The following is a 20,895-nucleotide window of genomic DNA, read 5'->3' as shown; positions in this document are numbered from 1 at the left end:
TGATTCTGGCTCCTGATTGCTATACAGGAACCCCTTTTCCTTCCCCCGACCATCCCCTTGGCTGGATAGTAAAGTGAGGATCGGATTAGGCTAGATTATGATGCTGACACTGATCCTGTCTAATGCTACTCATCCACCTACCCTGTTCCTCTTAGTAACGCCTGGCCAAGGATCCAGAGAAGCCAAGCTTAGTCCATGTCGTATCCCTTCAAGGTCTTTTGGCTAAAAGAGACTTCAGTTTTCAGTCCTGAGATTTTTCCAATTTTGCATCAGTAGAGATTTGCAAAAAGAGATTTTAAAAAAAACTCCACAGGGAATAAAAGCTTGAAAAAGTGCAGTAGGCCACAAACCAGGGCTCTCGAAACAAAAGATATCCGTTAAATATAATTGCATTGTGTTCTACGATTTTTTTTATTCAACCTCGTTCCATTCAATGAGATCGTGGCTGATCTGTAGCTCAACATTTACCCTGCCTTTGCTGCATATCCTTTGATCTCCTTACCTGACCAAAATCTATCGATCTCAGTCTTGAAAAATTTAATTGACAATTCCCCCCCGCCCCAGCATCCACTGCCTTTTGGGGGAGCGAGTTCTAGATTTCCACTACCCTTTGTGTGAAGAAATGCTTCCTGATTTCACTCTTAAACAGCCTAGCTCCAATTTTAAGATTATGCCCCCTTGTTCTGGATTCCCCCTTCCAAATTAAATAGTTTCTACCCTAGCAAATCCTTTTATCATTTTAAGAACCTCAATTAGACCCTAAAAAGCGATTTAAGAAAAAGTTTAAGAAAATGGAACATTGCAGCACACTCCAAATGCATGATGGGACAGCGAAGCTGCTTGCCCTGTAAGTACCAAAATGGCCGCTCTGCGTTGCCAAGGAGACAGCAGGTCTGTGAAAAAAAAAGGGTAAATAAAACAATTGTTTTTTTATGATTTGTGGAGGTCATGTCCAAACTTCAGAGCTGCTCCATTTTGCGCAGAAGCTGAGATTGGAATCTCCAAAGGCCGATTTTTTTTTAATCCACACCACTTCTTTGTTTAAATTGTGAGCTTTTTGGTTGATGCTGTTAGCTGCTAACTATTATATATAAAGGGTTTGAGACACTCGTGTCACGTTTTGGGCGTCACGCTCAGAAAATGTTAAATAAAAGTACAAGAAAGCCAATCATAGTAATTTACAGCACAGAAGGAGGCCGTTCAGCCCGTCGCACCTGTGCCGGCTCTCTGAAAGAGTCATCCACCCAGTTCCACTCCCACTCCCCTGCCCTTTCCCCAGACCCTTTAAAATTTTTCTTCAAATATTTATCCATTTCCCGTTTAAAAGCTATCATGGATTCTGCTTCCCCCTTTGAGCATTCCATGTCCTAACAGCTCTCTGTGTAAAAATAAATTCTCCTAGTGTCTCCCTTCATTCTTTTGGTGATTATTTGAAATCAACAGAAAAATTTATCCAGCTTCAGAAAATACCTTCCAACTAGGAATCGGGATGGCCCTAAATGCAATTAGCCTCTAAATGACCTCTGCACACTACAGCAATCACACCTTTTAGCCTTAAAGGACAGCCAAGTTACACACAGTTCCATCGTAGCAGCAGAATAATACACGTGTTTGCCTCCTGACTTGCTGTGGGCATTGCCACGGGAGATCCGCTAGTACATTGGTTGAAAAAATACAGTCAATGCGTCATTCATAGTGATAGCTTGGGCCACTTGCCAAGTCTGGACAGGGCTCAAACCCTGAGCTTTGTTTGTCTGACGATTTAAAACGTATCAAAAAAAACCTAACAAGCTCAATCATTAATTCCTACAGGTCGTGAGGCCGAGAAGCAAGTGAGAAAAGAATTGACTTTTATTTAAAAATAAACCTCAGCCTTTCGGTGTCTGAGTAACCTACAATATTCCGAAGAGCGCGTTCAAAAACTGATGTGTCGGGTCCGAAAGCAGACCGATGGTTGCCTCTTGTGCAGTCTTTCTTCAGGTAGCACACTGTGGAACAGATATCTGTGTGTTAGCGGATGAAGCGGATTCTTTATAGGCCTGACATGTTAATGTTTGTCATTTTAGCTGTGTCACAGGCCAACTTTGACTCTATTTATAGAGAGTATAACAAGGAATTTCTTGAGTGGGGGGGGGCTGGGCAGGGCGGGTGATCATAGCTAAATTAAGGACCAGAAACAGCCTTTCAGGTCATCGAAACCTATCCCTCTAGTACCACAGCTCTCCCTCGAAACCTATCCCTTTAGTACCACAGCTCCCCCTCGAAACCCATCCCTCTAGTACCACAGCTCTCCCTCGAAACCTATCCCTCCAGCACCACAGCTCTCCCTCGAAGCCCATCCCTCTAGTACCACAGCTCTCCCTCGAAACCCATCCCTCTAGTACCACAGCTCTCCCTCGAAACCCATCCCTCTAGTACCACAGCTCCCCCTCGAAACCTATCCCTCTAGTACCACAGCTCTCCCTCGAAGCCCATCCCTCTAGTACCACTGCTCCCCCTCAAAACCCATCCCTCTAGTACCACAGCTCCCCCTCGAAACCGATCCCTCCAGCACCACAGCTCTCCCTCGAAGCCCATCCCTCCAGTACCACAGCTCTCCCTCGAAGCCAAACCCTCTAGTACAACTTCCCCTCGAAACCCATCCCTCTAGTCCTCTAACTCTCCCTCGAAGCCCATCCCTCTAGTAACACAGCTCTCCCTCGAAGCCCATCCCTCTAGTACCACAGCTCTCCCTTGAAGTCCATCCCTCTAGTACCACAGCTCTCCCTCGAAGCCAAACCCTCTAGTACCACAGCTCTCCCTCGAAGCCCATCCCTCTAGTCCTCTAACTCTCCCTCGAAACCCATCCTTCTAGTACAACTCTCCCTCGAAATCCATCCCTCTAGTACCACAGCTCTCCCTCGAAACCCATCCCCCTGGTACCCTAACTCTCCCTCGAAACCCATCCCTCTAGTACCCTAACTCTCCCTCGAAACCCATCCCCCTGGTACCCTAACTCTCCCTCGAAACCCATCCCTCTAGTACCCTAACTCTCCCTCGAAACCCATCCCTCTAGTACCCTAACTCTCCCTCGAAACCCATCCCTCTAGTACAGCTCTCCCTCGAAACCCATCCTTCTAGTACCCTAACTCTCCCTCGAAACCCATCCTTCTAGTACAACTCTCCCTCGAAACCCATCCCTCTAGTACCCTAACTCTCCCTCGAAACCCATCCTTCTAGTACAACTCTCCCTCGAAACCCATCCCTCTAGTACCCTAACTCTCCCTCGAAACCCATCCCTCTAGTACCCTAACTCTCCCTCGAAACCCATCCCTCCAGTGCCACAGCTCTCCCTCGAAGCCCATCCCTCTGGTACCATAGCTTTCCCTCGAAACCCATCCCTCTAGTACAACTCTCCCTCAAAGCCCATCCCTCCATTTCCACAGCTCTCCCTCGAACCCCATCCCTCTAGTACCACTGCTCTCCCTCAAAGCCCATCCCCCTGGTACCCTAACTCTCCCTCAAAACCCATCCCACTGGTAACACAGCTCTCCCTCGAAACCCATCCTTCTAGTACAACTCTCCCTCGAAACCCATCCCTCTAGTACCCTAACTCTCCCTCGAAACCCATCCCTCTAGTACCACAGCTCTCCCTCGAAACCCATCCTTCTAGTACAACTCTCCTTCGAAACCCATCCCTCTTGTACCCTAACTCTCCCTCAAAACCCATCCCTCTAGTGCCACAGCTCTCCCTCGAAGCCCATCCTTCTAGTACAACTCTCCCTCGAAACCCATCCCTCTAGTACCCTAACTCTCCCTCAAAACCCATCCCTCTAGTGCCACAGCTCTCCCTCGAAGCCCATCCCTCTCGTACCACAGATCTCTCAAAACCCATCCCTCTAGTACCACAGCTCTCCCTCAAAGCCCCAACTAACACTTTTGGATCCAAGGTACATTCATATGAAGAAATTACAATCAGTACAGCAAAAGCACGTGCCCTGGCACTCAGTGGTACAGATCAAACGTCACCAGGACCGAGATAGGTTTGAGGTGTAATAAATAAATGAACAAACATGAATGTCGAGACCCCCAAGCCTCACGAGGTCCCAGCCGACCGCCATCACCAACCGTGTCCGCTTATATCTGGCCTTGTGACGAAGATTTCTCACCCCCATGTTTAACTGGTCCTTTCTCTTTTCAGACCTGCGATGTAGTTCCGGCTTTTACTGAGTTTTGTTTCAGATTGCCGGCATTTTCACCTCTGTTCCTTCCTGTTGACTATCCGAGTGGATTGCATGACGCCGCACATTACCAGTTGCTGCTACATTCGGCTAACAGGATAACTCTCTGGAACACTGCTCAAGTATTACAGGAAATGGAACGTTAACAGAAAAATAAATTAATCCCTGAGCATTTCAACAGTGCAAATTCCAGCCGCAGCGGCCCAGTTGTACGCCATTGTCCAGCGCGCCGTTACTTCCAGTAAAACTTGCGCAGTTCGTCCCAGAAGAGAAGGCTGAGAATGGTGTGTGGGCCTAGTCTGAAGTAGGAAGCCCCAGTGCCCTTGTAGAGGCCGATCAGGCCTTCTTTCCTCACGGACTTTGTAAAGCAATCCAGATACCCTTTGTAGAACAAACCCTGCAGGAAGACAACAGTGAGGGTGACCGAGTTCATTAGGACAGGATTTAATTTTCCCCCAAATCAAAAGCAAAATACTGCGGATGCTGGAAATCTGAAATAAAAACAGAAAATGCTGGAAATACTCAGCAAGTCAGGCAGCATCTGTAGAGAAAGAAATAGTTAACATGTCAGGTCGATGACCCTTCAGAACCGACGAAGGGTCTTCGACCCAAAACGTTAACTCTGTTTCTTGTATTCCCTCGAATATAGAAGATTAAGGGGTGATCTGATTGAGGTGTTTAAGAGGATTAAAGGATTTGATGATAAGAGTGGATAGAGAGAAACTATTTCCTCTGGTGAGGCGAGTCCAGAACAAGGGGGCATAACCTTAAAATTAGAGCTAGGCCGTTCAGGGGTGATGTCAGGAAGCACTTCTTCACACAAAGGGGAGTGGAAATCTGGAACCCTCTCCCCCAAAAAGCTGTTGAGGCCGGGGGTCAATTGAAAATTTCAAAACTGAGAGCGATATATTTTTGTTGGATAAGGGTATCAAGGTTTATGGAACCGAGGCGGGTCGATGGGGTTGAGATACAGATCAGCCCATGATTTAACTGAATGGCGGAACAGGCTCGAAAGGTAGCATTGCCAACTCTGGTTGGACATATTCCTGGAGGTTTCATCACATGACCTCCTGCCTCCAACCCCCTTGCCCAGTCAAACAGCCTTTTCCCCCCCGCCCCTATCTCCAATATTTTTATAACTAATAAACAAAGGTGTTAAAAGAAAAAAATGCATAATATTTGTAACGCCCTGATGATTTTTCACCCGCGTTGCTCACGGCAGTGTCCTGGAGATTAATCTTAAATTCCTGGAGACTCCAGGGACAATCCTGGAGGGTTGGCAACCGTACTCGAAGGGCTGATTAGCCCGCTCACTGCTCCAAATATTCCTTCCTATTTGTATCAGGAAATCATTGGTCTCGATTTCCCGTCCATTAAAATGAACGAGCTTGGTGTGGGGGGAGGGCGGAGGGGAAACGATTGTCTGTATAGTGACCGAGGGGCCGCAGCCCAGTACCTTTCCCTGCTGGTCCACTGGTTGATTGTAGAGTCGGGTGCTGATTACATCAAACGGTGTCATGGCGAGCACGACAAAGACGCTACTGACCAAGCCAGCGGTGAGAGATATCAGCCAGCTGTCCGGCTTAAAGACCTGCGAGAGGAAACAAAGGAGTTGTTAGCAGCGGTCCGCGCAGAGCTGTGTCACGGAGCGGCGGGGTGTAACATCATGGCTGCGATCGCCGCCCATGGGTAGCAGCGAGCACGGACTTCAACAACAACAACAACTTGCAAATATATAGCGCCTTTAACGTAGTAAAAACGTCCCCAAGGCGCTTCACAGGAGCGTAAATCAGGCAAAAATTTGTCACTGAACCACATAAGGAGATATTAGGACAGGTGGCCAAAAGTTTGGTCAAAGAGGTAGGTTTTAAGGAGCGTCTTAAAGGAGGAGAGAGAGGCGGAGAGGTTCAGGGAGGGAATTCCAGAGCTTCGGGCCTGGGCAGCTGAAGGCACGGCCGCCAACGGTGGGGCGATGAAAATCAGGGATGCACAAGAGGCCAGAATTGGAGGTGCGCAGAGATCTCGGGGGGGGGTTTGTAGGGCTAGAGGAGGTTACAGAGTTAGGGAGGGGGCGAGGCCATGGAGGGATTTGAACAGGAAGATGAGAATTTTAAAATCGAGGCGTTGCCAGACCGGGAGGCAGTGTAGGCCAGAGAGCACAGTGGGGTGATGGGTGAACGGGACTTGGTGCAAGTTAGGATACGGGGCAGCAGAGTTTTGGATGAGCTCAAGTTTACGGAGGGTGGGAGGTGTGAGGCCGGCCAGGAGAGCATTGGAATAGTCGAGTCTGGAGGTAACAAAGGCATGGATGAGGGTTTCAGCAGCAGACAGGCTGAGGCAGGAGATGGGCGATGTTACGGCATCTGTGCTGTTAGCTGATCTCAGGTGAAGAAGCAGTGAGGGAACGACAACTGGCCCCTCGACCAGGGAAGTGGGAAAATAATCAGCCAGGGATCCTGTTCTTGTGGCACTGAGGCCAACCAATGTTTAGTTTTGCCTTTGTCGCTCTTGTTCATTCTCCCGTACCCTTCTCTGATCCACTGCCTTGAGTTAAACCGTCCGCTCGATTCTACTGACCTGCAGATCACAGGTGAACTGTTTAGCCTTGGAGAACGTGGAGAGCTGAATGGCAGAGCCAACCATCACCCTGGGCACCGCTGAGCTGGATCCGCGCCACAATCCGATAATCCCGTGCCTCCGGTAAATGGTAATTAGTGCGTGGAGCATCCCCTGAGGAGAGACCATTTGGTTGGATCAATATCAATATATTGTTCAGAATGTTCTGCATGCACATGCTCCCTGTCCAACTTCCTGTCGTCACAATTTGATATCAACATTGAACCTCCCTACGTAAACATTTAGAATGGGAATCCTGTATGTAAACACCTGCCTGTCACAATGTAGTGGCGGGCTCTACCTGGTAGGTGGCACTGTGCAGTGAGTTTCTAAAGTCTGCTTCCCAACTCTGACGCCATCTTGTATATAGGGTATTAGAGGGATGGGCTTCAATAGGCTGACTGGCCTGTAATTGCCGGGTTTATCCCTCTCCCCTTTTTTGAACAGGGGTGTAACATTTGTAATCCTCCAGTCCTCCGGCACCGTCCCCATATCGAAGGAGGATTGGAAGATTGTGGCCAGAGCCTCTGCAATTTCCACCCTTACTTCCCTCAGCAACCTTGGATGCATCCCATCTGGACCAGGTGACTTTTCCACCTTTTAAGTACCTCCTCTTTATCTATTTTTATCCTAACCAATTTCTCTACTGCCTCCTCCTTTACTGTGACTTTGGCAGCATCTTCTGCCAATGAAGTACTTTTGATGTGTAGTCACTGTCATAATGTAGGGAAACCTAGTAGCGCACAGCGAGGTCCCACCAAGCAAAGGGGTCCTTGTCGATGTGAGAGCTAAGTGGCAAAAGAAGTGTATGTGCAGGCTTATGGGTGAGAGACAAAAGGCAGAGGTCCAGATGAACTGCTTTTTTTTCATGGATTCTACTGCTGTGGGGGTAGTCCAAAACTAGGGGGGTCATAATAAATCCAACACGGAATTCAGAAGAAAGTTCTTTACCCAGAGAGTGGTTAGAATGTGCAACTGGTTACCACATGGAATAGTTGAGGTGAATAGCATAGAAGCTTCTATAGGGTGAAATGAGGGGTGGGAGGAGGCTCGGGTGGAGCATAAACCAGTTGGGCCGAATGGCCTGGTACTATGCTGTAAATTCTATGTAAGATGTTGTGCTGGACAGACTTTGTTGAATCAAATGGCCCCTGGACACTTCTGCTTCTACATGTTCCACTAGGCCCAACAACTTATCGAGGCACTTCAGATGCTGGCATCTTGAATGTCGGACTGTTGTAGTACTTTGCCTTGATGTATAGTACTTATAAAATAAAATGAATGACCAGGTGAACCCGTTTTAGTGATGTTCGTTGAGAGATACACATTGGCCACTTATTGCTGTTCTGAATCAACACGAGTGTAAAACTTTAACCAGAGTTAGCGATGGTTAGTTTGCTTTGAACACTTAAAGACTTATCCCATACAGAGTAGGCAGACGCCTCTCCAAGTGAAGCAGGCCACAAGTCGAGAGCATAGTTTTTCGAAGCTGGAGTCTCCGGACATCCCCAGGGATCTCAGACTCATCATATTTCTGTATTCGCTCACTTCTGCCACTGCACACCAATAGAAAGCGCTTTGTGCCATCATGGGGTGGACTAGGGGAGCGTGTCAGTATTTAGAGGGGGTCCCCGGGGGCGTGTCAGTATTTAGAGGGGGTCCCCGGGGGCGTGTCAGTATTTAGAGGGGGTCCCCGGGGGCGTGTCAGTATTTAGAGGGGGTCCCCGGGGGCGTGCCACCAGGCACAGGGGGGCGTGCCACCAGGCACAGGGGGTCTCCGGGAGCGTGCCAGTATTCACAGGGGGTCTCCGGGAGCGTGCCAGTATTCACAGGGGGTCTCTGGGAGTGTGTCAGTAGTTATAGGGGGTCTCCGGGAGTGTGACAGTAGTTACTGTATGAAGACTGTGTACCCTGGCCAGCAGACAGCTGTAACCGTGGGACACGAGATTTGTTCTGAGGGTGAATGAGCACTATAAATAGACACGCATAGGATATAAATATCCCCAGGGCCTGATAATCTGCATCCCAGAGTACTAAGAGATGTAGCCATGGAAATAGTGGATGCATTCGTTGTCATCTTCCAAAATTCTATAGATTATGGAACAGTTCCTGCAGATTGGAGGGTGGCAAATGTAACCCCACTATTTAAAAAAGGAGGGAAAGAGAGAAAACAGGGAACTACAGACCGGTTAGCCTAACATCAGTAGTGGGGAAAATGCTAGAGTCTATTATAAAGGATGTGATAACAGAACACTTAGAAAATATCAACAGGATTAGGCAAAGTCAACATGAAAGGGAAATCACGTTTGACAAACCTACTGGAGTTATTTGAGGATGTAACTGGTAGAATAGATAAGGGAGAACCAGTAGATGTGGTTCATTTGGATTTTCAGAAAACCTTTGATAAGCACATGGGATTGGTGGTAATATACTGGCATGGATTGAAAATTGGTTAACAGACAAGAAACAGAGAGTAGGAATAAATGGGTCTTTTTCCAGGTGGCAGGCAGTGACTAGCGGGGTACCGCAGGGATCAGTGCTTGGGCCCCAGCTATTCACAATATATATCAATGATTTGAATGAGGGAACCAAATGTAATATTTCCAAGTTTGCTGACGACACAAAACTAGGTGGGATCATGAGTTGTGAGGAGGATGCAAAGAGGCTTCAAGGCGATTTAGACAAGTTGAGTGAGTGGGCAAATACATGGCAGATGCAGTATAATGTGGATAAATGTGAAGTTATCCACTTCGGAAGGAAAAACAGAAAGGCAGAGTATTATTTAAATGGTGATCGATTGGGAAATGTTGATGTACAAAGGGACCTGGGTGTCCTTGTACACCAGTCACTGAAAGCAAACATGTAGGTGCAGCAAGCAGTTAGGAAGGCAAATGGTATGTTGGCCTTCATTGCAAGAGGATTTGAGTACAGGAGCAAGGATGTCTTACTGCAATTATACAGGGCCTTGGTGAGACCACATCTGGAGTATTGTGTGCAGTTTTGGTCTCCTTATCTGAGGAAGGATGTCCTTGCCATGGAGGGAGTGCAGCGAAGGTTCACCAGACTAATTCCTGGGATGGCAGGACTGTGGTATGAGAAGAGATTGGGTCGACTCGGCCTGTATTCACTCGAGTTTAGAAGAATGAGAGGGGATCTCATTGAACCATATAAAATTCCGACAGGGCTAGACAGACTGGAAGCAGGGAGGATGTTTCCCTTGGCTGGGAGGTCCAGAACGAGGGGTCACAGTCTCAGGATACAGGGTAGGACATTTAGGACCGAGATGAGGAGAAATTCACTCAGCGGGTGGTGAACCTGTGGAATTTTCTACCACAGAAGGCAGTGGAGGCCAAGTCACTGAATATATTTAAGAAGGAGCTAGATCGATTTCTAGACACAAAAGGCATCAAGGGACATGGGGAGAGAGCGGGAATATGGTACTGAGATAGAGGATCAGCCATGATCATACTGAATGGCGGAGCAGGCTCGAATGGTCTACTCCTGCTCCTATTTTCTATGTTTCTGTGTTTCTCATTTCGAAAACCAGCCTGCGTACCCTTTAATTTTGTACTTGCCATTATTTCTCAAGATCAGAAAATCCCCTTTGGACATCGGAAACACTTTACTTCCTGTTGTTTGGATCTTTGTAAATGGCGGGTCTGGAATAACTTTGATATTAGGTAGAGGTCGGGATTGAGGGAGGGGGGTGCGGTTGGGATGGGCGTTGCCAAGGATACTGCACAGCCTCTCTCTAATTTTCCTGCCCACATTTTCTGTAATTCCTGTTATTTTTAAATCACGTGCAGTAACCCCACAGTCTGACTGTAAGCCACACTGTAGATGAAGTGTCCACTTTGCCAGATATCTGTATTGTGTCCGTAAGAAAGAACTTGCATTTATATAGCGCCTTTCACGACCTCAGGACGTCCCAAAGCGCTTTACAGCCAATTAAGTACTTTTTGAAGTGTAGTCACTGTTGTAATGTAGGAAACATGGCAGTTAATTTGCACAAAGCAAGATCCCACAAACAGCAATGTGATAAATGACCAGATAATCCGTTTTAGCGATGTTGGTTGAGGGGTAAATATTGTCCAGGGGAGAACTCCCCTGCTCTTCTTCCAACACTGCCATGGGATCTTTTACGTCCGTCTGAGAATGCAGATAGGACCTCGGTTTAACGTTTCATCCGAAAGACGGCACCTCCAACACTGCAGTACTGGCATCGGGAGCGTCAGTCTGGATTATGTGCTCAAGTTGCTGGAGTGGGGCTCGAACCACAACCTTCTAACTCAGAGGTGTGAGTATTACACACTGAGCCACAGCAGGCACCTGTGATAATTGGACTGCTGCAAGCAGACATAACTCGGTCCCCATTTTAAATCAAACTAAGTTTAAAAAAAACTCTGGAAATAAAAAGCTGGTATCAGTAAAATGACCACGAAGCTGTCGGATTGTCGTAAAAACCCAACTGGTTCGTTAATGTCCTTTAGGGAAGGAAACCTGCCGTCCTTACCCGGTCTGGGCCTATATGTGAACTCCAGTCCCACACCAACGTGGTTGACTCTTAACTGCTCTCTGAAGTGGCCTGGTGAGCCACTCTGTTCAGGGAAACTAGGGGACGAGCAATAAATTCCTGCCTTGCCAGCGATGCCTGCATCCAGAGAATGAATCTTTAAAAATGTGGTCCTTATTTTTATATAATACTTTGACGAGATATTATTATTTATCGTTAAATCTTAAGGCAATTTGGCAAGTAGAGATCATGGGTTGGTTGCAGCTTGAACTGGGAGATGCATAACTAATGTACTACAGCACCACCAGTGGCGGGAAGGTTTAATTACAATGTGACCCGTTTACATAGGCAGTATCAATTGTACATGTGGATGTGAGACTTTATAATGGAAAATTTGACAATAAAGTGAGAACAGAAAGTGAGGTCTTGCAGGCAGACCTTGCGTGCAAACTTAAAATGTTTAATATATTACAGATATCTGGGGGCAGAGAGGATTCAAAGAACAGCCTCCCCTCCAGAGATTTGCCAACTAAAAGCAATTCCTACTCGAGAGAAAAATCCCCATCGTTTTTTTTGGCCAAAGAAATTATGTGAGGACCCTCACAGCACCAAGAAAAAAAGAAAACAAAGTGGGTTTTGAGCTTATTAGGTATTATCCGTGGCTCAGTGGGTCGCACTCTCGCCTCGGAGTCCACACTCCAGAGACTTGAGCACATAATCCAGGCTGACACTCACGGTGCAGTACAGAGGAAGTGCTGCACTGTCGGAGGTGCCATCTCTCGGATGAGACGTTAAACCATGGCCTTTCCACCCTCTCAGGTGGACGTAAAATGTCCCATGGCCACTATTTTGAAGAAGAGCCTGGGAGTTCTCCCAGGTGTCCTGGGCCAATATTTATCCCTCCACCAACATCACTAAAAACATATTATGTGGTCATCATCACATTGCGGTTTGTGGGATCTTGCTGTGCACAAATTGGCTGTTGCGTTTCCTACATTACAACAGTGAGTACATTTCAAAAGTATGTAATTGTCTGTAAAGCACTTTGGGACATCCCGAGGTTGTGAAAGGCGCCTATTAAAAATGCGAATCTTTCTTTTATTCTGACAGGAGTCAGGAGTCAAGAATGTCACAATTAGTCCCGAGAGTTGAGTAAGAAGTCTTGTGAGGAGCCAAATAGTAAAAACAATGTGACTAATCCACACTGAGCACAACTAAGCAAATAACTATTGCAACTAAGCAACATATCTGCAAATTGAGAAATCAAGAGAAATTTCAGGAATAGAAGAAAGCCATTTGACCCAACAAGCCTCCGGGCTCCACAGAAATAACCAATCCGCTCCCAAGGCCTCCCCCAAGCAATCGCAACCCCCCTCCCCCACAGCGACCGTGACCCCCCCCCGCCTCTCCAGCGAGTTCGCTTCCACAACCTCCCCCGCGATCGTGACCCCCCCCCCATTTACCGTGGTGACCCGATCATGGCCAGCCTTAATTCGGTGAGCTGTGTGGGGATGCCAGTACTGCTCACTGGTCTGTTGTGAATCAGGCGTCTTCATCGTCCAACCGACTGCGCTCTGGCAATCAGCTGCCCAATAGTCAAAATCAGCCACCATATCCCCCAATCACTTCTCCCTCCAGAAATGCATTAACGTGCACTTAACCTCGGCACTCGGACTTGGGGGTGGGGGTGGGTGGGGTCCTGTTTCAGGAGGGCTCCATCAATTCATCGACGTCCCCGTTCACATTTGCCGCACTTTGTTACCGCGCTGGGCTTTGTCACATGATGCAGGGGGGGGCAAACCAGCTCCCTCGACACCGTCCCATCAAACACCCCCAGGGCAGGTACAGCACGGGTTAGATACAGAGTAAAGCTCCCTCTACACTGTCCCATCAAACACTCCCAGGGCAGGTACAGCACGGGTTAGATACAGAGTAAAGCTCCCTCTACACTGTCCCATCAAACACTCCCAGGGCAGGTACAGCACGGGTTAGATACAGAGTAAAGCTCCCTCTACACTGTCCCATCAAACACTCCCAGGGCAGGTACAGCACGGGTTAGATACAGAGTAAATCTCCCTCTACACTGTCCCATCAAACACTCCCAGGGCAGGTACAGGGTTAGATACAGAGTAAAGCTCCCTCTACACTGTCCCATCAAACACTCCCAGGGCAGGTACAGCACGGGTTAGATACAGAGTAAATCTCCCTCTACACTGTCCCATCAAACACTCCCAGGGCAGGTACAGCACGGGTTAGATACAGAGTAAAGCTCCCTCTACACTGTCCCGTCAAACACTCCCAGGGCAGGTACAGCACGGGTTAGATACAGAGTAAAGCTCCCTCTACACTGTCCCGTCAAACACTCCCAGGGCAGGTACAGCACGGGTTAGATACAGAGTAAAGCTCCCTCTACACTATCCCATCAAACACTCCCAGGGCAGGTACAGCATGGGTTAGATACAGAGTAAAGCTCCCTCTACACTGTCCCATCAAACACTCCCAGGACAGGTACAGGGTTAGATACAGAGTAAAGCTCCCTCTACATTGTCCCATCAAACACTCCCAGGGCAGGTACAGCACGGGTTAGATACAGAGTAAAGCTCCCTCTACACTGTCCCATCAAACACTCCCAGGGCAGGTACAGCACGGGTTAGATACAGAGTAAAGCTCCCTCTACACTATCCCATCAAACACTCCCAGGGCAGGTACAGCACGGGTTAGATACAGAGTAAAGCTCCCTCTACACTGTCCCATCAAACACTCCCAGGGCAGGTACAGGGTTAGATACAGAGTAAAGCTCCCTCTACACTGTCCCATCAAACACTCCCAGGGCAGGTACAGGGTTAGATACAGAGTAAAGCTCCCTCTACACTGTCCCATCAAACACTCCCAGGGCAGGTACAGGGTTAGATACAGAGTAAAGCTCCCTCTACACTGTCCCATCAAACACTCCCAGGGCAGGTACAGGGTTAGATACAGAGTAAAGCTCCCTCGACACTGTCCCATCAATGTGCCCTCAGCCTAGCCCCAGTAGAGCAATCCCCCCCCCCCCATTCCCAACATGGAAAATCCTGTCACCTGTCTGAGTGATGTTTTCAATTGGCGTTGAATTAATGGTCAGTTTTAATTGTTAGGAGCTGGGCTGAGACTGTGCAAACTCATTTCATATTGGTATCTTCCTGTCAGCACACAGAGGAGGCTTTTGTCCCAGGTTTGGAGGCCTCAGACAGGAAAGGCCAGTGTTTAACCCACTGCACCCCCCAGTTCCTCGTGACTTCCCATCACACTCCCAACTTCCTAATTTTTAACTTGCGTTTTCTGGTATTTGAATCAGCCAATGTGCCAAACCACTTGCGTGGTTTCATTTCATGCATTTCCTTCAGCTTGGCTCAGTGGGGTCACACACTCGCCTCTGAGTCAGAAGATCATAGGTTCAAGCCCCACTCGAGGCCCTGAGCACCTAATCAACAATAACTTGCATTTATATAGCGACTTTAACATACTAAAACGTCCCAAGCCTCTGTACAGGAGTTGTCATCAAACAAAATTTGACACCGAGCTTGGTTTTGTCGGCCGACACTCCCAGTGCCAGTACTGACAGAGTGCTGCACTGTCAGAGGTGCCGTCTTTCGGATGAGACGTTAAACCGAGGGTCCCATCTGCCCCTCTCAGGAAGATGTAAAAAATCCCACGGCCACTTTTGGAAGAAGAGCAGGGGGGAGTTCTCCCCGGTGTCCTGGGCCAATATTTATCCCTCAACCAACACCGCCAAAAACAGATTATCTGGTTATTTATCTCACTGCTGTCTGTGGGATCTTGCTGGGTGCAATTTGGGTGTGTCGGCCCACACAGCAACTGCACTTCAAAAGTAATTCACTGGCTGTGAAGTGTCTTCGGGACATGTTGAGGAAAAACAATGTATAAATGCAAGCTTGATATAATCTTGCAAATTCCAATCAGGTCACCTCAAAGTCTCCTCCTTTCCAAAGGTAGCAAGCCCAAGTTTCCCTAGAGGCAACTGACTGATACTGGAGGCAACCTTTTGACGGGGGTAGGGAATTGGTTAGGAGGTAGGAGACAGAGAGTAGGGATAATGGGTATGTCCTCGAATTGGCAGGATGTGACTAGTGGTGTCCCCTCACCTGGGGACTCAGCTTTTCACCACATCTATAAATGACTTAGAGGAAGGAATAGAGAGCCAAGTTTGCTGATGACATCAAGTTAGGTGGCACAGTAAATAATGTAGATGGGAGGAGAAAGTTGCAGAGGGACGTTGATAGATTCAGTGAGTGGGCAAAACTGTGGCAGATGGAGTTCAACGTGGGGAAGTGTGAGGTCACCCACTTTGAACCTAAGAAAGATAGATCAGAGTATTCTGTAAATGGGGAGAAGCTTGGAACTGCGGAGGAGCAGAGAGATTTAGGGATCCATGTACAGAAATCACTAAAAGCCAGTGGACAGGTACCAAAAATAATTTCGAAGGCTAATGGAATGTTGGCCTTTATCTCAAGAGGGCTGGATGACAAAGGGGTGGAAGTGATGCTACAGTTATATAAAGCTCTGGTCAGACCACATCTGGAGCATTGCGTTCAGTTCTGGGCACCGAACCTCAGGAAGGATATATTGGCCTTGGAGGGGGTGCAGCGCAGATTCACCAGAATTATACCGGGGCTAAAAGGGTTAAATTATAAGGACAGGTTGCACAGACTAGGCTTGTATTCCCTCGAGTGTAGAAGATTAAGGGGTGATCTGATTGAGGTGTTTATGATTAAAGGATTTGATAGGGAAGAGAGAGAGAAACTATTTCCTCTGGTGGACAGTCCAGAACAAGGGGGCATAACCTTAAAATTAGAGCTAGGCTTTTCAGGGGTGATGTCAGGAAGCACTTCATCACACAAAGGGTAGTGGGAATCTGAAAAACTCTCCCCCAAAAAAGCTGTTGAGGCCGGGGGTCAATTGAAAATTTCAAAACTGAGATTGAAGGATATTTGTTAGGCGAGGGTATTAAGGGTTAGGGAACCAAGGCAGGTAGATGGAGTTAAGATACAGATCAGCCATGATCTAATTGAATGGCGGAACAGGCTCGAGGGGCTGAATGGCCTCCTCCTGTTCCTAGTAACTTAAATTTCTGATGCCACTGTATCTTCTCAGGGCACTGATACATCACTTTGCATATCCAATATTTCCACTTACCTCATGCCTGTACTGGTGACCCACGGCTATTGTAGAGGTAGATTGTGCCTGAAGATGGGTCTTGACCTTAAAAAATATGAAAAATTTTAGAAACATGAGGAAAAATAATTATCCCCCCCACCGTGCCCCCTTTAAGGTGCTGACCCTGACTGGGGTACAATTCTACAGGTGCCTGGCACCTCCCAGTAACTTTGTCCCAGTTAGGTCTTTCCTCGTGTTTGTGCAGGCAATTAGTTCTGGGGAGGTTAGCGGGCGGGGTTGGTGGGCCAGCTATTCGACAACGCACTGCATCACAGCCCACTCGATCCTGTCCTCATTGGATACCCATCAGGAGGATCCCAGGCCAATTTTCACCACAGGCCCGGAGGCCATTTTGTGCAACCTGCCTCTGCCCCACTCCAGTCCACTCCACTTGCTCGCCCTCCCACTCCCCCCCTCCTCCCAACATCCGCCCCGGCTATTCTCAGCTGGTAGATGAAGTCGAGTAAAAGGCCACTCCCGCACAACGGGTTCCCCCGCGACGACGTAAACCACGTACCCCTCCGCCCAGTGCCCACAGAACCCGTGCCCCAGCGAGGAGGTCAGTGCCTTCAGGGCCAAGCGGGTGGCCAGGGTCAGTGCTCTGGCCTGGACAGTGGTATGAGGAGGAGGGATGGGGGGGGGCGGGGGCTTTACAATTGGCCTACGTGCCCCTGGGATAGAGAGGGAGAGAAGTCAGCCAGGGATTCTGCTCCTGATCGCTGACTCTCGATGGAACGGAGGATTTGCAATCTCTAACATACCTTTCACCACCTCAGGTCGTTCCCAAAGCACTTCACAGCCAATGAAGTGCTTTTGAAGAAAAGACCGAGGTCCCTCCCGATAGTCATGTGATACATAGAATTACATAGAATGTACAGCACAGAAACAGGCCATTCGGCCCAACTGCTCTGTGCCAGTGTTTATGCTCCACATGAGCCTCCTCCCTCCCTACTTCATCTCACCCGATCAGCATATCCTTCTATTCCTTTCTCCCTCATGTGTTTATTTAGCTTCCTCTTAGATGCATCTATGCTATTGACCTCAACTACTCCTTGTGGGAGCGAGTTCCACATTCTAATCGTTCTCTGGGTGAAGAAGTTTCTCCTGAATTCCCTATTGGATTTATTAGTGACTATCGTATATTTATGGCCCCTAGTTCTGGTCTCCCCCACAAGTGGAAACATCTTCTCTACGTCTACCCTATCGAACCCCCTTCCATAATCTTAAAGACCTCTAGCAGGTCACCCCTGAGCCTTCTCTCTTCTAGAGAAAAGAGCCGCAGCCCGTTCAGCCTTTCCTGATAAGTGCATCCTCTCAGTTTCGGCATCATCCTCGATGCAACGATAATGGGAGTTGTTGACTGATTGTAGCGATCAATCTCTATCAATTAGTCTCCAACAGACCCGGACACGAGGTGAGGAAAAGCCCCAGTGGTGGGGAGCTTTGGGAACAATAGGTCCAAAGTCACCTGTTCCTCCCAAGCATGTTACACTCACCACATGTCATGACTCAAATTACTCATATATTGCATCTCAGGATGTTATTTTCTGAAAGAAATCTTTAATTTGCATTTGAATGAATCAATACTAACTGCCCCGTATCCTAATTTGCACCAAGTCCCAGGGAGCCTGATCCATAGATTGACCACTCGCTCACTGAAATAATGGCCTCGATATTAAACCACTCCGACGACAGGCCGGGGGTGGGAGGGTTTAAAGTATTAAATAGCCACACATGCCGTCATTTTTACAGCGGTGGATATCGGGGCGTCTGAGTGTCCCTCCATGAAGAGCTCCCTCCAGCCTCTCAACAATACCGTCGGCCTCTCCCAGCCCCACCTCCCAACGCCCCCAGACACCCACCCCCAGACACCCACCTCCCAACGCCCCCAGACACCCACCTCCCAACGCCCCCAGACACCCACCTCCCAACGCCCCCAGACACCCACCTCCCAACGCCCCCAGACACCCACCTCCCAACGCCCCCAGACACCCACCTCCCAACGCCCCCAGACACCCACCTCCCAACGCCCCCAGACACCCACCTCCCAACGCCCCCAGACACCCACCTCCCAACGCCCCCAGACACCCACCTCCCAACGCCCCCAGACACCCACCTCCCAACGCCCCCAGACACCCACCTCCCAACGCCCCCAGACACCCACCTCCCAACGCCCCCAGACACCCACCTCCCAACGCCCCCAGACACCCACCTCCCAACGCCCCCAGACACCCACCTCCCAACGCCCCCAGACACCCACCTCCCAACGCCCCCAGACACCCACCTCCCAACGCCCCCAGACACCCACCTCCCAACGCCCCCAGACACCCACCTCCCAACGCCCCCAGACACCCACCTCCCAACGCCCCCAGACACCCACCTCCCAACGCCCCCAGACACCCACCTCCCAACGCCCCCAGACACCCACCTCCCAACGCCCCCAGACACCCACCTCCCAACGCCCCCAGACACCCACCTCCCAACGCCCCCAGACACCCACCTCCCAACGCCCCCAGACACCCAACTCCAGACACCCACCTCCCAACGCCCCCAGACACCCACCCCCAGACACCCACCTCCCAACGCCCCCAGACACCCACCCCCAGACACCCACCCCCAGACACCCACCCCCAGACACCCACCCCCAGACACCCACCCCCAGACACCCACCCCCCAACGCCCCCAGACACCCACCCCCAGACACCCACCCCCCAACGCCCCCAGACACCCACCCCCAGACACCCACCCCCCAACGCCCCCAGACACCCACCCCCAGACACCCACCCCCCAACGCCCCCAGACACCCACCCCCAGACACCCACCTCCCAACGCCCCCAGACACCCACCCCCAGACACCCACCTCCCAACGCCCCCAGACACCCACCCCCAGACACCCACCTCCCAACGCCCCCAGACACCCACCTCCCAACGCCCCCAGACACCCACCCCCAGAAAGCCCACCCCAGACACCAACACTCACCAGGTAGACAGGACTCGCGATGAAAGCCCCGCCCACCCCAGCCAGAGCCCCGGCCGCCGTGCTCTTGACCGCGCTGACCCGGCCGTCGGTCCTGGTGTAGCCGGCCGTCTCCAGCATGGAGTAGGAGCCCAGGCGGACCCCGTTCATGCAGAACTGGTAGAGGAGGCCGGGCAGCAGCCCCTTCTGCAGGGCCAGCAGCCCGTCCGTCTTGCAGATGGTGTAGGTGGCGTGGAAGACGTTGCGGTAGTGCATCGGGTAGGAGCCGGGCGCCTTCATCTCCCCCTGCAGCTGCATCCTGGTCTTCACCACCTCCAGGGGGTTGGTGAAAAGGCAGGCTCCGCAGGCGGCCACCCCGCTCAGAAGGAAGTCCATGCTCGCCTATTAACCAGAGGCAGGAATCAGGCTCATCTGCAGCGGGGTTTTTTTTATGAATGAATGAATGCAACTCACAGACCGGCTTGCAAGGAGGCAAGTGTTGGATTTCACCCGGAGCATCGGGTTGTGAAGCCCCTCCCGGTTGCTCAGCGGCAGTCCAATGGCGTGCGGAGAAGCCAGAGCCCGCAGAGCTTGCCCCGCCGGCCCGGCCCCTTTTGGAACGCGACGCGATCCAGCAGCTGTCAATCAGGCGGCCGTCTGTCAATCACCGGCCGGTCCGGCCCCTTTTGGAACGCGACGCGATCCAGCAGCTGTCAATCAGGCGGCCGTCTGTCAATCACCGGCCGGCCCGGCCCCTTTTGGAACGCGACGCGATCCAGCAGCTGTCAATCAGGCGGCCGTCTGTCAATCACCGGCCGCGTCGCCAGGCGACCGCGTCTCCACGTTCTGACGCGCCGCGCAAACTCATTCATGAACGTGCTCTGGGTTTGTGGGGGGGGGGGAGGGGGAGTTTTAACCAGCTCAGTGCAGGAGGGAAACCACTCACCTCACCAGATCAGGAGATCGGCAATGAGGAAGGCCATTCAGCCCCTCCTAATATAGGAACAGGAGCAGGCCATTCAGCCCCTCCTAATATAGGAACAGGAGCAGGCCATTCAGCCCCTCCTAATATAGGAACAGGAGCAGGCCATTCAGTCCCTCCTAACATAGGAACAGGAGCAGGCCATTCAGCCCCTCCTAACATAGGAACAGGAGCAGGCCATTCAGCCCCTCCTAACATTGGAACACGAGTAGGCCATTCAGCCCCTCCTAATATAGGAACAGAAGCAGGCCATTCAGCCCCTCCTATCATAGGAACAGGAGCAGACCATTTAGTCCCTCCTAATATGGGAACAGGAGCAGGCCATTCAGCCCCTCCTATCATAGGAACAGGAGGAGGCCATTCATCCCTTGAGCCTGTTCCACCATTCAATTAA

General features: G+C 50.1%; 1 protein-coding gene across 2 annotated transcripts; it reads right to left on the bottom strand.

Moving 5' to 3' along the window:
* Positions 1–1,829: 1,829 nt before the first annotated feature.
* On the bottom strand, positions 1,830–20,018 carry slc25a35 (solute carrier family 25 member 35). Of its 2 annotated transcripts, none has more exons than XM_067972015.1 (5): positions 19,544–20,018; positions 16,543–16,608; positions 6,798–6,950; positions 5,677–5,811; positions 1,830–4,617 (listed from the first exon to the last, which is right to left on the bottom strand). In XM_067972015.1, exons 1-5 carry the CDS (start codon positions 19,913–19,915, stop codon positions 4,453–4,455), a joined length of 891 nt encoding a protein of 296 aa, XP_067828116.1. In that variant the 5' UTR covers positions 19,916–20,018; the 3' UTR covers positions 1,830–4,452. The 2 variants fall into 2 exon arrangements, with proteins under 2 accessions (XP_067828116.1, XP_067828117.1); XM_067972016.1 differs by having other exon boundaries at positions 1,830–1,988.
* Between the last annotated feature and the right edge of the window lie 877 nt (positions 20,019–20,895).

The sequence above is a fragment of the Heptranchias perlo genome, chromosome 35, assembly GCF_035084215.1.
Source record: "Heptranchias perlo isolate sHepPer1 chromosome 35, sHepPer1.hap1, whole genome shotgun sequence".
NCBI lineage: Eukaryota > Metazoa > Chordata > Chondrichthyes > Hexanchiformes > Hexanchidae > Heptranchias > Heptranchias perlo.
This window is presented reverse-complemented; position numbering and strand designations above follow the sequence as displayed.

Coding starts and splice junctions, on each gene's coding strand:
- slc25a35 (XM_067972015.1), bottom strand. CDS start 19,915: ATGGACTTCCTTCTGAGCGGGGTGGCCGCCTGCGGAGCCTGCCTTTTC. Junction 6,951..16,542: donor GTCACCAGTACAGGCATGAG/GTAAGTGGAAAT, acceptor GTCTCTCCTCAG/GGGATGCTCCACGCACTAAT. Junction 4,618..5,676: donor CAGTGGACCAGCAGGGAAAG/GTACTGGGCTGC, acceptor GTCTTCCTGCAG/GGTTTGTTCTACAAAGGGTA.